Source organism: Suricata suricatta, chromosome 6, assembly GCF_006229205.1.
Source record: "Suricata suricatta isolate VVHF042 chromosome 6, meerkat_22Aug2017_6uvM2_HiC, whole genome shotgun sequence".
NCBI lineage: Eukaryota > Metazoa > Chordata > Mammalia > Carnivora > Herpestidae > Suricata > Suricata suricatta.
In genome coordinates, this window is record NC_043705.1 from 29,695,565 (window position 1) to 29,715,309 (window position 19,745).

Sequence of the window (19,745 nt, forward strand, 5' to 3'; positions counted from 1 at the left end):
TAAAAATTAAATGTAGTGATTAGAGGCAAAAGAAGGCTCATTGAAATGTTAATAGAGAGTAACATCAAATGGTTCTTTTGATACTTGTGATAAACTCTGGCTTGTGTTAAAAGATGAGTAGTTTTCATGTTTATTATTGTGAGACTGAAAAAAATAACTTCTTCTCCATAAAGGTGCTGGGAATGGGAACCTGCAAGGACCAAGACACATGCAAAAAGGCAGAGTGGTCAGTAATACAGCTCTTGATTTTTCTTTATTTGGTGTTTGGGGAAATGTCATTTAACTTTTTTTCCTTGAGAGAGAGAGAGAGAGCACACACGGGAGGGGCAGAGGAAGAGGGACTCTTAAGCAGGTTCCACACCCTGCGCAAAGGCTCCATCTCACAAATTTGAGATGATGACCTGACCCAAAGAAATCAAGAGTCTGGCATCTGATTGAGCCACCCAGGCATTCCCCCCACCCTCTTTTTTTTTTTTCTTTTAAATTTTTACAAATTTATCGGTATTGTAGTCTTTTCTTAAAGGGAGACTGCTATAATTTGAAAATAACCAGCCTTTTATATAACTTTGATAAAGTTTTCATTTCATATACCCATAGTATAAAGATCACACCTTGAGTGTAACAAATTTTGCTATCCAGTTATGTGCACAGTATCCTATTTAAAGACCAGTCTAGAGTCTGTTTTCTGAATCTTCAAGATCTACTCCAGTGAATCTGATTTCCTGTGTATCTATAAAATTCTCTGAATGTAATGAGTTGTTTTAAATCCATTCTGGTTTAGACTATCAAAGTCCTTTCATCTTGATTCTAAAGAGACCTCTTGACTTGGTTTTTTTCCCTAATGGATAGGAAACCAGCCGCGTTGTTCACATCATGGATTTTCAGCGAGGGAAAAACTTGAGATACCAACTATTACAGCTGGTAGAACCATTTGGAGTCATTTCGAATCATCTGATTCTAAATAAAATTAATGAGGTATGAGTTGATATAAGTGCAGTATTCATTACTAATCTATTTCTTAAAGGTATTTTTAATGATTTTGTATTGAAGAACTCCGTGTATTCTTAAATCATTAATATGGAATGTGATAAAGGAAAAAGCAAATAGTTGATGCATCTCAATATATTAAATTCTAGTCCAAATGGACAGTTGAATAGCATGAAGTTAATAAACTCTGAACTTACCTTTAATAAAAGAGCAAACAGCAATTTTGGGGGGTTTATTCTGCTTTCAGACTCTTAAAACTGCTTCCTAATGATTAAATCTATCTAGAAAGATTTGGGCAGTTTCTCTTTTAATTTGTAAATAAATAATTTTGTGCAATTTTAGGCATTTATTGAAATGGCAACCACGGAGGATGCTCAGGCTGCAGTGGATTATTACACAACCACACCAGCATTAGTATTTGGCAAGCCAGTGAGAGTTCACTTATCCCAGAAATACAAAAGAATAAAGGTAATACCAATTTTTTCCCTGGATTTGTACCACCAACCACTTAATACATCATTTTAATGTGTATTAACTAGCTATTTTAAGTTGTTGCTAATAAGTAGGATTATCTTAATTATTACTAAATAATTATAGCATACATACCAACATTTGACTTGCCTTTTTGTTTGTTTACTTATTATTTCTTTCTGTTTGTTGTTTAGAAACCTGAAGGGAAACCAGACCAGAAGTTTGATCAGAAGCAAGAACTTGGGCGTGTGATACATCTCAGCAATTTACCTCATTCTGGCTATTCAGACAGTGCAGTTCTCAAGCTTGCTGAGCCTTATGGAAAAATTAAAAATTATATACTGATGAGGATGAAAAGTCAGGTAATACCACAGATAGAGTGTTCGATATATTACTTCTAAGTAAATCTCAGTTTTTGGTGGAGGTTATATCTTCTATTTTTAAGTGAAGGGGAAGTAATTAAATTTATCTTCTCCTAGAGAGAGAGAGAGAGACAGCGGGGGGTGGGGGGGGTGGCGGAGTCCAAGCGAGGGAAGGACAAAGAGAGAAGGAGACAGAATCTGAAGCAGGATCGAAGCTGTCAGCACAGAGCCTGACATGGGGCTCAAACTCAGGAACCATGAAGTCATGACCTGAGCTGAAGTTGGAAGCTCAACCAACTGAGCCACCTAGGCATTCCTCCTAGATCTAGATAAGTTTTCTCAGCCTAATTGATAGATGCTGATGTTTTAAGTCCTACTAGATTCTCTTAATGTGTAAAACAGTGTATAAACATAAAAACTATAAAGTGGAAAGTAAACATTGCTTCTGTTTCCTAGACTTAGTAACACTGTTTTTAAGGTTTGCTTCCAAAAATATTATGTGTATATAGGTATGCTGTTTTTTCTCCCCTCAAGTGGTATTATGCTGTTGTTTTACACTTTATATGTGATTCCATTGAGTAAAAACTATTAACAAATTTTAACTTCCTCAGTTGGTGGATATTTAGAGTTGCTAGTTTTTTGGACTGTACCATTGGTGGTGTTGTGGACTTGGCAGCATGTGAATTTTTGCATATTTATATAATTGAGGTAAAATTTCAGAATTAGAATTTTGGATCCTGATACTTTGATATTGCCAAATTGGTCTTCAAAAAAAAACTACCAATTTATAACCAAGAGTGCTTTAACTCTAGATATTTTAGACTTTTCAAATTAAGTGAACTCAGTGGGTGAATTCAGTTAGTAACTTGTGGGGTTTTTTTGTTTGTTTTAAAAGTCCAGAGTAAGAAGGATGTTTATTTTGTTAACTCTTTTTATTTTCCATTTTTAACGTTTATTTTTAAACATTTTTTAAATGTTGAGTTTAATTTTTTTTTGTTGTTGTTTTTTATTTGTTTTTGAGAGAGAGACAGCACAAAGCAGGGGAGGGTCAGAGAGGGAGGGAGATCTAGAATCTGAAGCAGGCTCCAAGCTCTGGACTAGCTGTCAGCACAGAGCCTGATGCAGGGCTGGAACCCACAAACCGTGAGATCATGACCTGAACCGAAGCTGGACGCTTAACCTACCAAGCCACCCAAGCGGCCCTTAATGTTGGTTTATTTTTGAGAGAGACAGAGTAAGAGTGGGGAACGGACAAAGCAAGAGGGAGACCTAGAATCCAAAGCAGGTTCCAGGCTCCAAGTTGTCAGCACAGAGCTCAACATAAGGCTAGAACCCACAAACCCCAAAATAATGACCTGAGCCGAAGTTGAATGCTCTCAACCAAGTGAGCCACCCACGTTCCCCTTAATGTTTATTATTTTTGAGAAAGAGAAAATGCACATGAGCAGGGGAGTAGAGGGAGACACAGAATCCAAAGCAGGCTCCAGGCTCTGAAAAGAGCCAGACATGGGGCTTGAACTCCCCAACCATGAGATCGTGACCTGAGCCAAAGTCTGACACCCAGCCTAGTGAGCCATTCAGGCCCCCTGTTGTTAACTCTTATTTAAGGGCATTCTCAGTTTCTGTCTTTCCATACTGTTTATTGTTTTAAAATTTGTTTATTTTTGAGGGAGAGAGAGAGAGAGAGAGAGAGCAGAAGCAGTGAAGGGGCAGAAAGCAAGAGTTGGGCACTTAACTGACAGAGCTACCTAGGTGCCCCTTTCCAGACTTTTTAAATATTTACTTTGAGAGAGAACATGAACACAGAAGGATCAGAGAAAGGGGGAGAGAGAATCCCAAGTAGGTTCCACATGTCAACACAGAGCCCGACACAAAGCTTAATCCCATGACCCTGGGATCATGACCTGAGCTGAAATCAGAAGTTGGACGCTGAACCTGTTAAGCTACCCAGGTGCCCCCAGACTATTTTAATTAATTTTTTTTCTTACAGTATTTTGAGTAGTAGCTTCTAAGTGAATTACTTTTTAGAAAGCCTGTACGTTGATGTTTTAATATTTGGTGCTACCTTGTAAGTGATTGATTTTTAACTCTTACTGGGGAGTTTTGTATTAAAAAACTAAATTTTCTTAACTGATGGAATAAAAAAAATACTGAGCAACAGAGTTCAATGCAATTCTTTGAAAACTAATGTTGTTCTTTATTTTTCTTTTCTTTTTTTCTGAAGGCTTTTATTGAGATGGAAACCAGAGAAGATGCAATGGCAATGGTTGACCACTGTTTGAAAAAGGCCCTTTGGTTTCAGGGGAGATGTGTTAAAGTTGACTTGTCTGAAAAATATAAAAAATTGGTACTAAGGGTATGTAGTACTGGATTTGTCATCATTATAAAACCTATCTTACATATTTTAAGCCACAGCATTTTTAAAAATTATTTTAAATGTTTATTTTTGAGAGAGACAGAGTGTGAGTCAGAGAGAGGAAGACACAGAATCCAAAGCAGGCTCCAGGCTGTGGAGTTCAAACCCACAAACTGTGAGATCATGACCTGAGCCAAAGTCAGATACTCAACTGACTGAGCCACCCAGGGCCCCCCCCCCCCAGTTTTTTTTAAAAGATACAGACCACACCAAGCTGGCGGGGGCGGGGGGTTGCTGAGAGTAAGAGGGGAGAGAGAGAAAATCTTAAGTAGGCACCATGCTGTCCGTGAAGAGCCTGACTCAGGGCTTGATCCCACAAACTGTGAGACTGACCTAAGCTATAATCAATAGTTAGATGCCTAATCAACTGAGTTACATGGGTGCCCCAAGCCATGACATTCTTATAAACATTTTTTTTTTTATTTTCCCCCTGATGTTGTTCAGAAGTGTCTGGTTTTGTTTTGTTTTTAGTGGTACTTTGCAAGAAATACCTTTATTGCATTATTCCATTTAAAGATTTTATTTGAACAGAGCTCTGCTACCAAAATGTTAATTACCCACTGCCCTGCTTTGTTGAAATGTTGTTTATAATGAACTGCTGACTGTTGGCAGTTGAAATTCTAAGGTATGGTTACAGAGCTTGAATAAACTTAGTTGATGATATTAAGGATGGTTATCAACTATTAGTTAATTGAGTAATTATATAATCTGCAAATGAAAATAATTCTAATACATTTATTTAACTTCTACAAAATTTTGTTTTGTAGATTCCCAACAGAGGCATTGACTTACTGAAAAAAGATAAATCTCGGTAATTTCATTTTGTGTGTATATACACTAGTATTTTAAACTTTGGTTTTCCAACTCAGAATTGAGGGATATCCGTTCGATTTTAGGAAAAGGTCTTATTCTCCAGATGGCAAAGAATCTCCAAGCGATAAGAAATCCAAAATTGATGGTTCCCAGAAGACTGAAAGTACAACTGAAGGTAAAGAACAAGAGGAGAAGTCAGGTGAAGATGGGGAAAAAGATACAAAGGATGACCAAGCAGAGCAAGAACCTAACATGCTTCTTGAATCTGAAGATGAGCTACTCGTTGATGAAGAAGAAGCAGCAGCACTGCTAGAAAGTGGCAGTTCAGTAGGAGATGAGACAGATCTTGCTAATTTAGGTGATGTGGCTTCTGATGGGAAAAAGGAACCTTCGGACAAAGCTGTGAAAAAAGATGGAAATGCCAGTGCTTCAGCAGCTGCAAAGAAAAAGCTTAAAAAGGTAAAGGAAGATTGTATACTGACCTGTTTGAATAGAACACTAGATCAGTTAAATGTTTCATATATTTACATTAGCAGGGTCTGATTAAAGAGAATTAGTCATTTATATTAGGAAAAGTCAGTTATGAGCCATAATATATAAAAATTTTTAAAAGTAAACTCTGCAATAAATAGGTTAAAATAGAAGTAAAAAAGTGTCAAGTCACAGGGAAATTTTTAGCAAGGAAGGAAAGATTTTTATTTATGTACTGTAGTGGTAGTGTGGAAGTACTGGTAGGCAGCCTCGTAGTCCAACTTAATTTTATAAAGCTGGGAAATGAGTTTAAGTTAACTGACCCAAGATACTTAAAATATTGAGCCAGTTAGTTAAAATTTTAACTTGAAGAATTTTTCTATTTGAGAAAGAGAAGCTTGATTAGATCATTCAGTATATGAAGATAGTATTTCAAGACCTTTTTTGAGAACACATAAAAGCATATGAGGTGAGGGGCACCTGAGTGGCTCAGTCAGTTAAGTGGCCAACTTGGGCTCAGGTCATGATCTCTTGGTTCGTGAATTTGAGCCCTACATCGGGCTCTGTGCTGACAGCACAGTGTCTCCTCCTCTCTCTGCCCTTCCCCTGTTCACTCTCTGTCTCTCAAAAAAATAAACATTAAAATTTTAACACAAACATAGATGAATTCAAATAGAAAATAAATGCATAGCTTACAGAATAACAAAAGAGACTAGTGTGCTGATTATTACATTAAATGGTTCTTACAATGAGAACTCAGTAGTCCTGGTCCATTGATTTTTGTAAGCAATGTTCCAACTATTAGAAAACGAATTTTTACCTCCATATTTTGATCGCTAGGTCAGATAACTTAGTCTTAAAAGTTATTTTTCTTGAAGTGGCTGATTGTTGCAGAATACATTTGCACGCTTAAGAGCTGATAATTGTTGACCTTTGTTGACCCCATTTCATGAATTAGTAAATTTAGGCATAGAGAAGTTTAATAAATTATCCATGATCCTGTTGCTCATAAGTGGCAGAATTAAAAATTTAAACATAGGCTGTCCTGCTCCAGAGCTTGATTTTTTCTTTTTAACCACTACACTATTTTAGACTGTGTGTTCTGTAAACAACAGTTGTATCCTAAGATACTGTCTTCCAAAGGATACCATTGAACTACTTCTATCAAATCACATTTTTGATATATAATCCCTTGCAGCATAACAGTTACAGGAAGTGTAGGATAGAATGTCCTTCTTTCATTATATTCTGCTCTTTTTGTGAGGCAAACCTTTAATTATTTATTTTTAAAACTAAATTTTTTTGTTTAAAAAAATCCGTGATTTTGGGGAGAAAGGAAAAAGTATTTTGAGAGAATTCATTCATCAAGACAAAGACGCTATCTCCTTCCCTTCAAGTAAAGCAAATGGAAGGGATGCTGCAAGATAATTGTTGCAGAGTAAATTTGTCTTTCTTAACAGCGTTGTTTCCCAGGGAGTATGGAAGGTTTTGTCACTCTAGATGAGGTTGGTGATGAGGAAGATTCGGAACTTCAGAAACTTCGTAAATCAGGCATGGCATTTAAATCTGGTGACAAAAATGATGATGGTTTGGTTGAAATTAAGGTGGACAAGATCGAGGAACTTGATCAAGAAAACGAAGCAGCGTTGGAAAATGGAATTAAAAATGAGGAAAATACAGAACCAGGCGCGGAATCTGCTGAGAATGCTGATGATCCCAACAAAGATACAAGTGAAAATGCGGATGGCCAAAGCGATGAAAACAAGGAGGACTATACAATCCCAGATGAGTATAGAATTGGACCATATCAGCCCAATGTTCCTGTTGGTGAGATTTAAGGCTTTGTTCTTCCCCCTCACCCTCCCCAAGTTCTTATTAAGTAAGATTTTTAAATTGCTGTTACGTAAACCCTGATACCACTTTAAATCTCTTTCTTTGCAGAACATTTTGTAAGTCTTGATTGATATATTCTTTCTTTTCCACTTAACCAACTCTCCTTATTTTGTATTATCTTTTGTTACCATTCATAATATATTCTTTCTCCACATAAAGGTTTCTGAGAACTTCACATTGCCTTTTCTTTATCTTTTATATTTCTGCTTTTTAAAGAGTATAGTTAGCAGGGACCTTAAACGTCAGTTGAGTACAATTAACTACTAGCTACTGATACTGTGGTTTGGTTTTGTTTTAGCTTAGGCTATATTGGACTTGTCACAAATATTACCTTGTTCAAATTATACTGACCGAACAAAAGATTTGAGAACACTAATTAAATCTTCAATTTACTAAAGTTGTAAGAATGTATGTTTGTGTTCTAGGTATAGACTATGTGATACCTAAAACAGGGTTTTACTGTAAGCTGTGTTCACTCTTTTATACAAATGAAGAAGTTGCAAAGAATACTCATTGCAGCAGCCTTCCTCATTATCAGAAATTAAAGGTAAGGCTGAATCTAAAAGAAAGATTCTTTTATGAAAACTAACATGTAAATTTATATAAAGTAAAATGTATATGGTACCTTCTGTAGACCCATCACAATGCCATATCCTAGAGATGACACATTTACTTCTTTATTGATGGGCCTTAAACAATTTAATGGTTCTAGAAACATCTCTTGAGCCTTTTTCTGTAGTACATTCTAATCAATTGAATAATTTTCTAATATAATTAAAGTTTGCCTAAATATTCTTGACTAAGTGTTGGGGAGTGTAATTTCTCTAATTGGGAAAATCATGGAGGCCTGAAAACCCAAGTTAGAATAATAAAAAGCTTTTTTCAATTTATACTTAATAGTTTTTACATTGCTTTTAGGTTAATAATTATACTCTGAGTTAAATGACTGATGAGAGATAAAGGCAAAAGGATAAATGAGTAAATAATCATAATAAAGTTCTATTTTATGATGTTTTGAAATTTGGTATTTTAGTGATTTTTTTTAAAGGACTTAAATATTGAAACAAGATAATGGGATAAAACTTAAAAGGAGTTAAATTACAGATAACTGGTTTTTTACACTGCTTTCTAATATAGAGCTGATGGTGTATTCTGTCATCAAACATGTTCTGTGTGTTGATTTAGATGGATAAAGATAAGCTTGAGTTAGGAAATAATTCTAGTTCTTGGCTATGTCACTAGTTTTAAATGTAAATGTTCTTTGCTACCTATATGTATCTTCCCGTTATGCATATGAAAAAAGAAGATTGGTTAATCCCATTAGTAGCAGCAAAGAGATAATTTATTTGTTTTGATATTTAGCTGTACAGGGGCAGAAACTGTTACAAAGAAGAATATTAAAATAAGACAAAAGTTGTATCTTGGTATTTGATACTTTATATTTATATGCTTATAAATATTTTCTAGCTATTAAAACTTTCTAGATATTCTTTTGGAGGTGTTCTAAAGAGATGTGGCTCTAGGGCACCTTGGTGGCTCAGTCAGATCATGACTTCGGTTCAGGTCATGATCTTGTGATTCATGAGTTTGAGCCCCATGTCTGGCGCTGTGCTGACAACTCAGAGCCTGGAACCTGCTTCACATTCTGTGTCTCCAACTCTCTCTGCCCCTTCCCTGCTCGCATTTTCTCTCTCAAAATAAATAAACCTTAAAAAAATTTTTTTAAAGAGAAGTGGCTCTTTTTCCCTTAGGGATATAGTGGCTTTTAACCCTCAGCAATTTGAAGAAACTATAGATAGAGTTGAGAAATTTTGCCCAAAAGTCAAGAAACTTTCGATGTTTTAGATTTATGGGGGAGGGTTACTTATTAATATCTTAATATGTCCAACAACCCTAGAAATTACAGGTGTTAACAGGAGTCACTGCTTCTGTAAGTGAGGTTTTTGGGGGGAACACAGTCACAGTCATTCGTTTAAGTACTCTGTAAGGCTGGTTTTATTGCTATAACAGTGGGACTGAGTATATGCAAAAAAAAAAAAAAAAAAAAAAAAAAGGGCCCGCAAACTTAAATACTGCTGGCCTTTTAAGAAAATGTTAGTGGGGCGCCTGGGTGGCTCAGTCGGTTAAGCCTCCGACTTCGGCTCAGGTCAGATCTCACATTCGTGGGTTCGAGCCCCGCGTCAGGCTCTGTGCTGACAGTTAGCTCAGAGCCTGGAGCCTGCTTCCAGTTCTGTGTCTCCTCTCTCTGACCCTCCCCCTCTATGCTCTGTCTCTCTCTCTATCAAAAATAAATAAAACATTAAAAAAAAAATGTTAGCTTAATGTAAGGCACACTGAATAAATGGATGTTATTTTAACTATTCTGTTCTTGGAGCAATGGCAGTTCTTCCATACAAGTATGGTCTTTGTTTCCTTTACTTTGTGCGTTAATATTAATTGCAAATTAAAAGTCATCTTTTTTTCACATTTACCATTTCTCCCCTTGTGTAGTGTGAACTAGTTTAGTTTTGTACACTGATTTAACAAGAATAACTGAATTTGTAAAATATTGATAAGGTTATAGTCAAATTACACTCAAGTTCAGGATAAACTTGGATAGAATATTTTATTTTGGAGTTCACTTACGTTTTTCTTATGTGACTTAATCCCTATAATTCTTCTCTTTTCATTTTCAGAAATTTCTGAATAAATTGGCAGAAGAACGCAGGCAGAAGAAGGAAGCTTAAGTGCAAGAAGCTTAATGATTTCAAAGAAAATAATGGTTCTTTGTTTTTAATGTTAACCTTTTTTAAATACAGTACTGATAGTTACTAGAAGAAAACTATTGTACCCTTTTGTTTTAGTGGAAAAATAATAGATGTCTGTTCATGTGTTAAGTGTTATAGCAAAAATACATATACGGTTAAGTTAATGAAGATTTGTTTTTGTTTTATCAAAATGGTAACAGACAGAAGTACTTTGTAGAGACTGACTTGTAAGCTACTTAAGACAACTTGCACCACTAAGAAAAAAGAGATCTAGAGTCATTCAGAGAAATGAAATTTAGTTCCAAGCTTCAAAGAAATGTCAAAACTTTTGATTCCATTCAATAAAGAACAAAACCAATGGTATTTTTATTACTTTCATCTGAAACATTCCATATTTTAATCTGAGCCTTTTGCAGACTTTTCATCATTTGGAGTTTGAAGATGTTTTGTTTGCTTTTTATTTGGATATCTTCATTAATATGAGATTGGCAATTATAATGCAGGTGCAGTTTTCTTTTAATGTCATGCTGTTGTTTAGGTAATAAGAAATACTAAGTAATTGGCTTTAGATTTTTGTAATTTTTTCCCCTAAGTTCCTGCTAGATTTCGTATTCTAGTAGTCAATGTATTTTCAGTGAAATGTAAAAATATTCCCGTTCCCTTTGAGCAGTATTAATTTCTTGAGATCTTATTATTGCTTGTCACTTGAATCCTGTAGCTGTCATACATCTGGTATAAGCAACATTTGATTTTTGAAGTGTGTAGACCATCTCTTCATATTTCAAGATGTACTTTTACATTTCTGCATTTTGAAAAGTTTGGCCATAAACTAGACGCACGCTTCTAATTCATATACCTGCACATGTGACCTTTGTGAACAGAAATTTGCATGTATAATCTGTGTTTACTTGTAACTTTCTGGTAATATAACTGCTTATATCTGTGGATTCAAGTTTCTGAAGTGAATACAAATAAAAAAAAAAAAACCTAGGCCATGTTCATTGGTTATACATGTTTGGAATGTTAACCAATATTTTTGTCAGTTGTGGTTTTTATTCACTGTTACACTTTTTTGCATGCTTTAACAAATTATTACATTTTTAATCCAGAGTGTTCTAAAGACCGCTACTAAAGAACTGAGTTTTAAAGTTTTTGGTGCTGGTGGATTTCTTGTTCCTGTTACATATCAAAAAATGAGGTGTGGAATGGAACTTGTAAAAACCTTTGGACATTAAAATTCTAAGGGTGAAGAAATGGTAAAAGCTTATGTTTAGGCCTGTCTACCTATAAAACACTAAAGTTGGGGATAATGTGGATTATCAAGAATTAGTTCTACCAGCATTTCGAAATCTTGCAATTCTTGGTATAAGGGATTTATTACTTACTGTTAAAAAATAAATTTTTAATTTTAAAAAATATCAAGAATTTCTAGGAATTCTCTTTGAAACTCTTAGATCCAAATGTCTTAAAAGATATGTCAAAATTTTATGGTATACCACTGAAAGGCAGGTAACATTTTTTAAATGTGACATGTACAAAAAATCCTCGCCAGTTCACTTCTGTGGTTTAATTTGGCCTTTACTAATTACCAGCTTTTGATTCCAAGTGTTAACTAACAGCAAGCAACCCAAAACTTTATATGTGCGTTGGAATCCCTAATTTTCTCCTGTCAGTGATAGCATTTTTTCCATAGGTCCTACCTTGCCTGCTGTACCAAACTATACAAAAGAAATGTTTAATACCTTCCTTTGATAACATGTAGGAATAGAAATTCTCATACATAAACTAAGCCTATTGTTGATAAATTTGGGATCTGAGAGTAACTTTGATAAGGCCTGAGTTGGCTAGCTGTAGTGTTGATTGACTGGGGTACCCTAAAAGTTTCATTTGAAATTTTAATGAGAGTGAATCTCTGGCCACCAGCTACACCATCCCCTCTCGAGAGTGTCTAAATAAGATTGAAAGGAGAATTTTGAGTTTCTGTCTTCATTCTGTGAATTCCTTTTAAGAGGGAGAGCTTTGCTCATGCCCCCTTTTTTAGGGTGATGGGGAACACAATACACCCTGTTAAGTGTTAATGGCAGGTATTAGAGTTTTATAAAAGAATAGTAGACTTATTTTTTGCCTAGCTTTGTTCACGATGGATAATTCAGTGGCTTTGAACAGTAAAATGTAACATTACGGAGATTAAAGAGACTGATGGTATGAGAAATCTTAAGGAACACTGCGGAACATTATTTAAAAATCAGAATAGTGGCGTACTGGCTGGCTCGTTCTGGGGAGAGTGTGACTCTTGATCTTGGGACTGTGAATTCAAGCGCCACTTTGGGTATAGAAATTACTTAAAATCTTTTTTTTTAATGGGGGAGGCCGAGCGCCTGAGTGGCTAAGTCAGTTAAGCATCCAACTTTGTCTCAGGGTACAATCTCTCCATCAATAAGGTCAAACCCCATATCAGGCTCTAAGCTGACAGCTTGGACCCTGTTTCGGATTCTGTGTCTCCTTTTCTCTCTGCCCTTTCCCTGCTCATGCCCTGTCTCAAAAATAATAAACATTAAAATTTTTTTGGGAAATTAGAATTATATAATGTTGGGTCCACTCAGTGCAGGTTAAGATAATTTGTACTAGGGCTAGGAGCGGCTCTCTGCATGCTCTCTTCTATTGGTCTCCATTACAGAATATGGCTTAGTATGCTGAAATCCCAAGTATTGAATGGTAACAAGTTTGGGATTGTTACACCCTAGCAACCCTGAACTGTGTGTTAGCTGGGGTTAAAATGCCCTGGGTAGAGCTTGTGACTTTATAATTGTGAGAGAGGGAGACCCAGAATCCAAAGCACATTCCAGGCTCAGCTGCCAACATAGATCCCCGTGTGGAGCTAAGAGCTCACAGACGGATCATGGCTTGAGCCAAAGTTGGAAGCTCAACTGACTAAGCTACCCAGGCACCCCTGAGCATGTGACTCTTGACCTTGGGGGTTCTAAGAGCTCCATGTTGGGTATATTCCTTACTTAAAATCTTTTTAAAAGCAAAATGCCCTTCACTTTGATGCAAGTCCTTTGACTATTAGAGGTCAGGTCAGGATTTTTAAGAGTTGGGGCACCTCAGTGGCTCAGTCATTTGAATATCAACTATTGATTTCAGCTAAGGTCATGATCTCTCAGTTCATGAGAATGAGCCGCACATCAGGCTCCACACTAACAGCACAAGCCTGCTTGGGATTCTCAAACAAAAGACTCCTAGAGTCAACACTAATATACAAACATGGGGCACCTGGTTAAGCCTCTGACTTCGGCTCAGGTCAGATCTCACGTTAATGGGTTCGAGCCCCGCATCAGGCTCTGTGCTGACAGCTAGCTCAGAGCTTGGAGCCTGCTTCCAGTTCTGTGTCTCCTCTCTCTGACCCTCCCCCTCTCATGCTCTGTATCAAAAATAAACATTAAAAAGAATTAAAAAAAAACATGTACAAACAAAATAATAGTGTGAACCATTTCCTTTAGTGTGGTTCTCAAATGTTAGCATGTATCAGAATTACCTGGAAGTTTTGTCATGTCTGTGCGGCACTTGGATGGCTCAGTTGCTTAATTGTCTGAATCTTGATTTTGGCTCAGGTCATGATCTCTGGGTTCCTGAGATCAGGCTGTGTACTCACAGCTTGGAGCATTCTTGGGATTCTCTCTCTGCCCTTCCCCCACTCTCATGTGCTCTGGTGTGCTAGCTCTCTGAAAATAAAATATGGCTGGGTACTACTAGAATTTTCAAATTGCTAGATTTGGGATAATCTTGATAATTTGCATTTTAACAAATTATCAGGTGATGATGTCACATAAAGGCTGCACTGTGAGAATAATTGTCTTATAGTTGAATGGAAGTATTTTGGCTAAACAGTTGTAATCAAGCCTGCTTTAGGTACTCTTGCTTGAAGTACTGCTTTTGCTGCTGCTGGAAACCTAGAACTGTAGGAAATGCGGGGAAATAATTGCCATCTGGAAACCTGTGCTAAGCATTTTTTAAAGAAAACAACTAATGGGAGGTAACTCCCATTTCAGAACCCTAGAAAACTGCTTTCTCAGATGTCTTTTTATCTTTTGCTCAGAACATTCAAGTCTAGTAATTTTCTGGTGACTTGATACAATCAGACATTTCAAGGAAAGCTAGTGGGTTGGAAACAAAGTCTTGGGAATTCACTCTCTTGTCTAACGATTTTTTTTTCTTGTTACATTGTTACTATTCATAACCTAGGAACTAAAAAGCTCAATAACTAGCTTGTTGAAGTTTCAAGTGAATAGCAAAATGGAAATGGCTACCTCAGTCCCTCAAGTATAGGTAACTTGCTGAATGATAAACCTATACTTGATACTGGGTGGGGCCCAAAGTGCTAGTTATTAGGTAGAAATATGAAGGTGAAAACAGGTGTCATATTACAGAGATTAAATTGAGATGATGGGTGAGGAAGGTAATATTAGTTTTTTGGACGATTAGCATACTACAGGATTTATCTTCAGGTTTTTAGTGCTGGCCTTTCTGTGAACATAAAATTCTAGCCTTAGGGGCGCCTGGGTGGCTCAGTTGGTTAAGCGGCTGGCTTTGGCTCAGGTCATGATCTCATGGGTTAGTGGGTTCAAGCCCCGCGTCGGGATCTGTGCTGACAGCTGGCTCAGAGCCTGGAGCTTGCTTCAGATTCTGTGTCTCCCTCTCTCTCTGACCCCTGCTTGTGCTGTCTGTCAAAAATAAATAAAAAGACATTAAAAAATTTTTTACAAATTCTAGCCTTAGAAAGTTTTATAATTTCCGCATGATTTAAGAACTCTGTAAAGCCAGATATACAATAGGGAAGGTGAAAATTAAGTGAAAGGAGGCATACTATATTGGACGGTAGTAAACAAATGGACATTAATGCCCACCCCAATAGCATGTAAACTTGGAATGGGGATGGCATTAAGTACAACTTTAATGACCTCTTAATCATGATGCCATTGTGCTTCATATGAAGTAGCATTGATGAAGTGTTCATCCTAAAGACCTGATGCAAAGTAGAATATACCAAGAGCACCAGGAACTGCCCTACCTTTGATTAGGACAGTACTCAGGTTTCAATCATTGCACTTGCATATTGTAAAGCAGGACCAATTCCAATTTGCTCAACTTTGCTAGCATTCAATCAGAAGTCCTGGTTTCTGAGGTTGTGTGTGTGGCTCAGTTGGTTAAGCGTCAGACTTCACCTCAGGTCATCTCATAGTTTGTGAGTTCAAGCCCCACATAGATCTCTGCTTTTAGCGTAGAACCACTTCGGATCCTCTGTCTTCCTCTCCTTGCCCACCCTTGCCTCGAACTAGCTCTCTCTCTCTCGAAAATAAATATTAAGGAGCGCCTGGGTGGCTAACTTAGTTGAGCATCCGACTTCAGCTCTGGTCATGATCTCACAGATTGTGAGTTCAAGCCCCGCATTGGGCTCTGTGCTGACCGCTCAGAGCCTGATGCCTGTTTTGGATTCTGTGTCTCCCCCTCTCTGCCCTTCCCATGGTAATGCTCTGTCTCTCAATGATAAACTTCAAAAATGTTTTTAAATTAAATGTTAAAACGAAAATTTCAAAATCTTATTTTTTTTAAAGTGGTTTTTCGTTGACTATTTGGCTCGAGATTTAGAGGACTTGTGTCCACTTTTAAGAGTTGGCTATTGCAGTGCCTGGCTGGCTCAATCAGTAGAGTATACGACTCTTGGTCTCAGCGTTGTTCATATTGAGCCTCACATTGGGTGTAAAGATCTTTTTTTTAAAGTTTTTAATCTCTTTTTGAAAGAGAATGTGAGGGGATAGAGGCAGAGAGTTAGGAAAACAATCCGAAGCAGGGTCCAGGCTATGAGATGTCAGCACAGAGCCTGATGCGGGGCTTGAACTCAAGAACTGTTAAGTTCATGACCTGAGCTGAACTTGGATCTGTAAACAACTGAGCCACCCAGACGCCCCAAGGGTGTAGAGATTATTTAAAATAAAATCTTGGGATGCCTGGGTGGCTCAGTTGGTTAAACAGCCTACTTTGGCTCAGGTCATGATCTCACAGTCCGTAGGTTCAGGCCCCACATTGGGCTCTGTGCTGACAGCTCAGAGCCTGGACCCTGCTTCAGATTCTGTGTCTCCCTCTCTCTCTGCCACTTCCCTGCTCACTCTCTCTAAAAATAAACTTTAAAATGATTTAAAAAATAATAAAGTCTTTTTTATAAGTTGATTATGAACACCAAAAGGCTTTAGCAATTGGATTAGTTACTTTGTTGGCAACTATGAGCCTATATGGACTTCCTTTTTCTTTTTTTTTTATTGCTCCAGTTGTATCAGAATAATCCCCAGTTCATGCTTTGTGTGCATTCTGTAGTTTAGTTTGCAGTGTCATGAGAGCCTATGGGAAGGTATGTCAGTTTATTATTAGTGTGATGAATGATGAAGCTGTAGTGATAACCTTCTAAATCATTTTCCTGATTGTGGCTACTTCTCACAAGCACCAGGTGTGTCTCTGACGCATCTATTTTTTTTTTTTAATTTATATATTTTGAGAGCACAAGCAGGAGATGGGCAGAGAGAGGGAGAGAGAATCTCAAGCAGGCTCTGCACTGCCAGCACCAAGCCTGACATGGGGCTCAAACTCACAAACCATGAGATCATGGCCTGAGCCAGTTGCTTAAACAGCTGAGCCACAGAGCCACCCCATGACCTGTCTTATTTTAAGCAGCAGATATGAGCTGTATAAAGCAAACACAAAGGGCTTGGCTAATATTCGTGGAATTGCTTCTGTCCTTCCAACTTCCAATGTTCTGTAATATGTGGGCACACATCAGCCTTCTGCAAAAACCTTTGCCTACTCCAAATGTACACATTATTTTCTAACTCCTGTTCATTCTACCTACTCAATCTATACAAATTTGATACTCTTTTAACTAAGGATAAGTTGGGGGCGTGTAAAATCCATGTTACAATTTATCATCTAACCATTCTTAAGTATAGAGTTAAGTGGTATTACATTCACTTTGTTCTGCAACCGTCATTCATCCCCATAACTCTTCATCTTGTAAAACTGAAGCTATCTATTAAGCAGTAACTCTCCATTCACGCCTTCTCCAGGCCCTTCACAACTATCATTACCACTTGTTTTTATGAATTTGACTATCTTATGTAAGTGGTATCTTACAGTATCTTTTTGTGACTTATTTCACTTAATATATCCAAGTTTCATCCACAATGTAGCATACTGCAGAATTCCCTCCTCAGAGGCGGAGTACTACTTCATTATATTTATATGCCATATTTTGCTTATCCATTAATCTGTTAATAGGCATGGGTTGCTTCCACATTTTAGTGTTGTCAGTAAGGCTGCTGTGAACATGGGTGTAAAAATATGTCTCTGAGACCCTGCTTTCAATTCTTTTGGATATATACTCTGGAGTGGTATTACTGGATCATATGATAATGTTATTTTAAAATTCTTGAGGGACCTCCATACTATTTTCCACAGCAGCTGTATCATATTACATTTGCACCAACTGTACAAGGGTCCCAGTTTCTCTACATTCTTGCCTCATTATCTTTTGCCTATTTGATAGTAGCCATCCTGATGGTATCAACAGCTTTTCTCGGAAAAGATCATGCCAGTTACTGCCTTATGTGTCTATGTCTGGGAGAATTCTCACACATAGTAGGCATTCATAATTTGTTGCCTAATGTTTTTATGTCCTCACCTGAATTAAAATATTCAGAGCAGGAACCATTGCTAATCAGCACAGTACAGCGATAGGTCCTTTCTAAAGGCTCAGTAATCCTGGGGTACATACATACTCTTACCAACTTCACATGATATAAATGAGCATAGGGACAAAACTAATAAACTGCTAAAGGAACATAAGATAGATTTTATTTAAGGTGTGGGTTTTTTTCCCCTGTTTATAAATGCAATTGAGAATTAAGACTATGGGGTGCCTGGGGTGGCTCATATAGCATCTGACTTTGGTTCAGGTCATATCACAGTTTGTGACTTCAAGCCCCAGTCAGGCTCTGTGTTGACAACTTAGAGTCTGGAGCCTGCTTCAGATTCTGTGTGTCTTCTCTCTCTCTCTCTCTCTCTCTCTCTCTCTCTCTCTCTCTCTCTCTCTCTCTCTCTCTCTCTCTCTTTCTCTCTCTCTCTCTCTCTCTCTGCCCCTCCACCACTCATTCTCCAAGATACATAAAAGCATTAAATAATAATTCAGACTATGAAAAATAAGTGCACCTGGCTGACTCAGTCAGTATTGTGTGCAACTGGACGTCAGGTCATGAGTTTGAGCCCCATGTTGAGTATAGAGATTAAAATTAAAAAATCTTTAAAAATATTCAGAAGACAGTAAATCTTTGGAAATCTGAGATACTTTTTATTCTAGGTTTTGAAATCTAGATACACTGCTATTACAGATATCAGATATTTGCATTTATACCCACATATGCTTATCTTACGCATATAATTTTAGAAGCTTATGTGTGCTATTTTGCAGCCTGTTTAAAAAATTTTTTTAACATTTATTCATTTTTTGAGAGACAGAGCACGAGCAAGGGAGGGACAGAGAGAGAGGGAGACACAGGATCCGAAGCAAGCTCCAGGCTCTGAGCTGTCACCACAGAGCCCGATGCAAGGGTTGAACTCACAAACCGTCAGATCATGACCTGAGCCGAAGTCAGACACAAACGACTGAGGCACCCAGGCACCCCTATGCAGCCTTTTTAAAATCAAGTATCAAATCCTACCAAGGGTTATATGCATCTCTTTTAATAACTAGTGTTTTATTCTATTACACCATAATTTATTTGAAGTTTAGAGTAGAAGCTTATTTACAGCCATCCTGGGCCTTCATTACTATACACTCTTCTAATTCCTACTTAGATTTCCATCTCAAGTTAGGATTCAGTTTACTAACTAAACCATATGGATATCTGCACAGTATTTGAACTGGTTCTCTAGTAGTCACATTGAAGTTTCTGTCTGCATCACTGGCAAATTGTTAGTATTTGCTTTACTAACAGCACTTTCCATTCACCATCACCACCACCATCCAGACATAGCATGAACATTATGAACCCCATTTTGCAAATGAGCAGAGGATCCTTTGAAGGATATCCAGAAGATACCAAGGAAATACTCTGGACCTGTTAAACTTCATCCACAATGATGCACCCTCACTATGAGCTGGGAATGGTATTTATATAGCCAAATTTTTTAAGTAAGCTCTATGTCCAAGATGTGGCTTGAACTCCTAACTCCCAATCAAGAGTCACATGCTCTATCTACTGAGGCAGCCAGGTGCCCCAGGAATTGAAACCTTAATCCCTTTGTATGAGAAAAACGATGCAAGCCTTTGAATAATTCAGATTAAAATAAACCAGGAATTACTAGAGTCCCTGGTGGCTAAGCTGGTTAAGCATCCAACTCTTGATTTTGGCTCAGGTCAAGATCTCATATTTCATGGGTTCAAGCCCCACATTGGGCTCTTCACTGACCGTGTGGAGCCTGCTTGGGATTCTCTCTCTCTCTCTCTCTCTCTCTCTCTCTCTCTCTCTCTCTCTCTCTCTC

At 37.4% G+C, this 19,745-nt stretch overlaps 1 protein-coding gene across 5 annotated transcripts in view; it reads left to right on the forward strand.

The window, feature by feature from the left end:
• Positions 1–11,311, forward strand: part of MATR3 (matrin 3) — a 41,354-nt gene extending 30,043 nt beyond the window's left edge. For 4 of the 5 annotated variants that reach the window (XM_029942001.1, XM_029941999.1, XM_029942004.1 and 1 more), the window contains 10 exons: positions 174–226; positions 850–975; positions 1,330–1,455; positions 1,653–1,820; positions 4,045–4,176; positions 5,004–5,047; positions 5,133–5,508; positions 7,125–7,347; positions 7,839–7,960; positions 10,089–11,311. In XM_029942001.1, coding sequence (XP_029797861.1) covers positions 174–226; positions 850–975; positions 1,330–1,455; positions 1,653–1,820; positions 4,045–4,176; positions 5,004–5,047; positions 5,133–5,508; positions 7,125–7,347; positions 7,839–7,960; positions 10,089–10,139 — 1,421 coding nt within the window. In that variant the 3' untranslated portion in view covers positions 10,140–11,311. The other variant, XM_029942003.1, reaches the window with a different exon arrangement.
• The last annotated feature ends 8,434 nt before the right edge of the window (positions 11,312–19,745 follow it).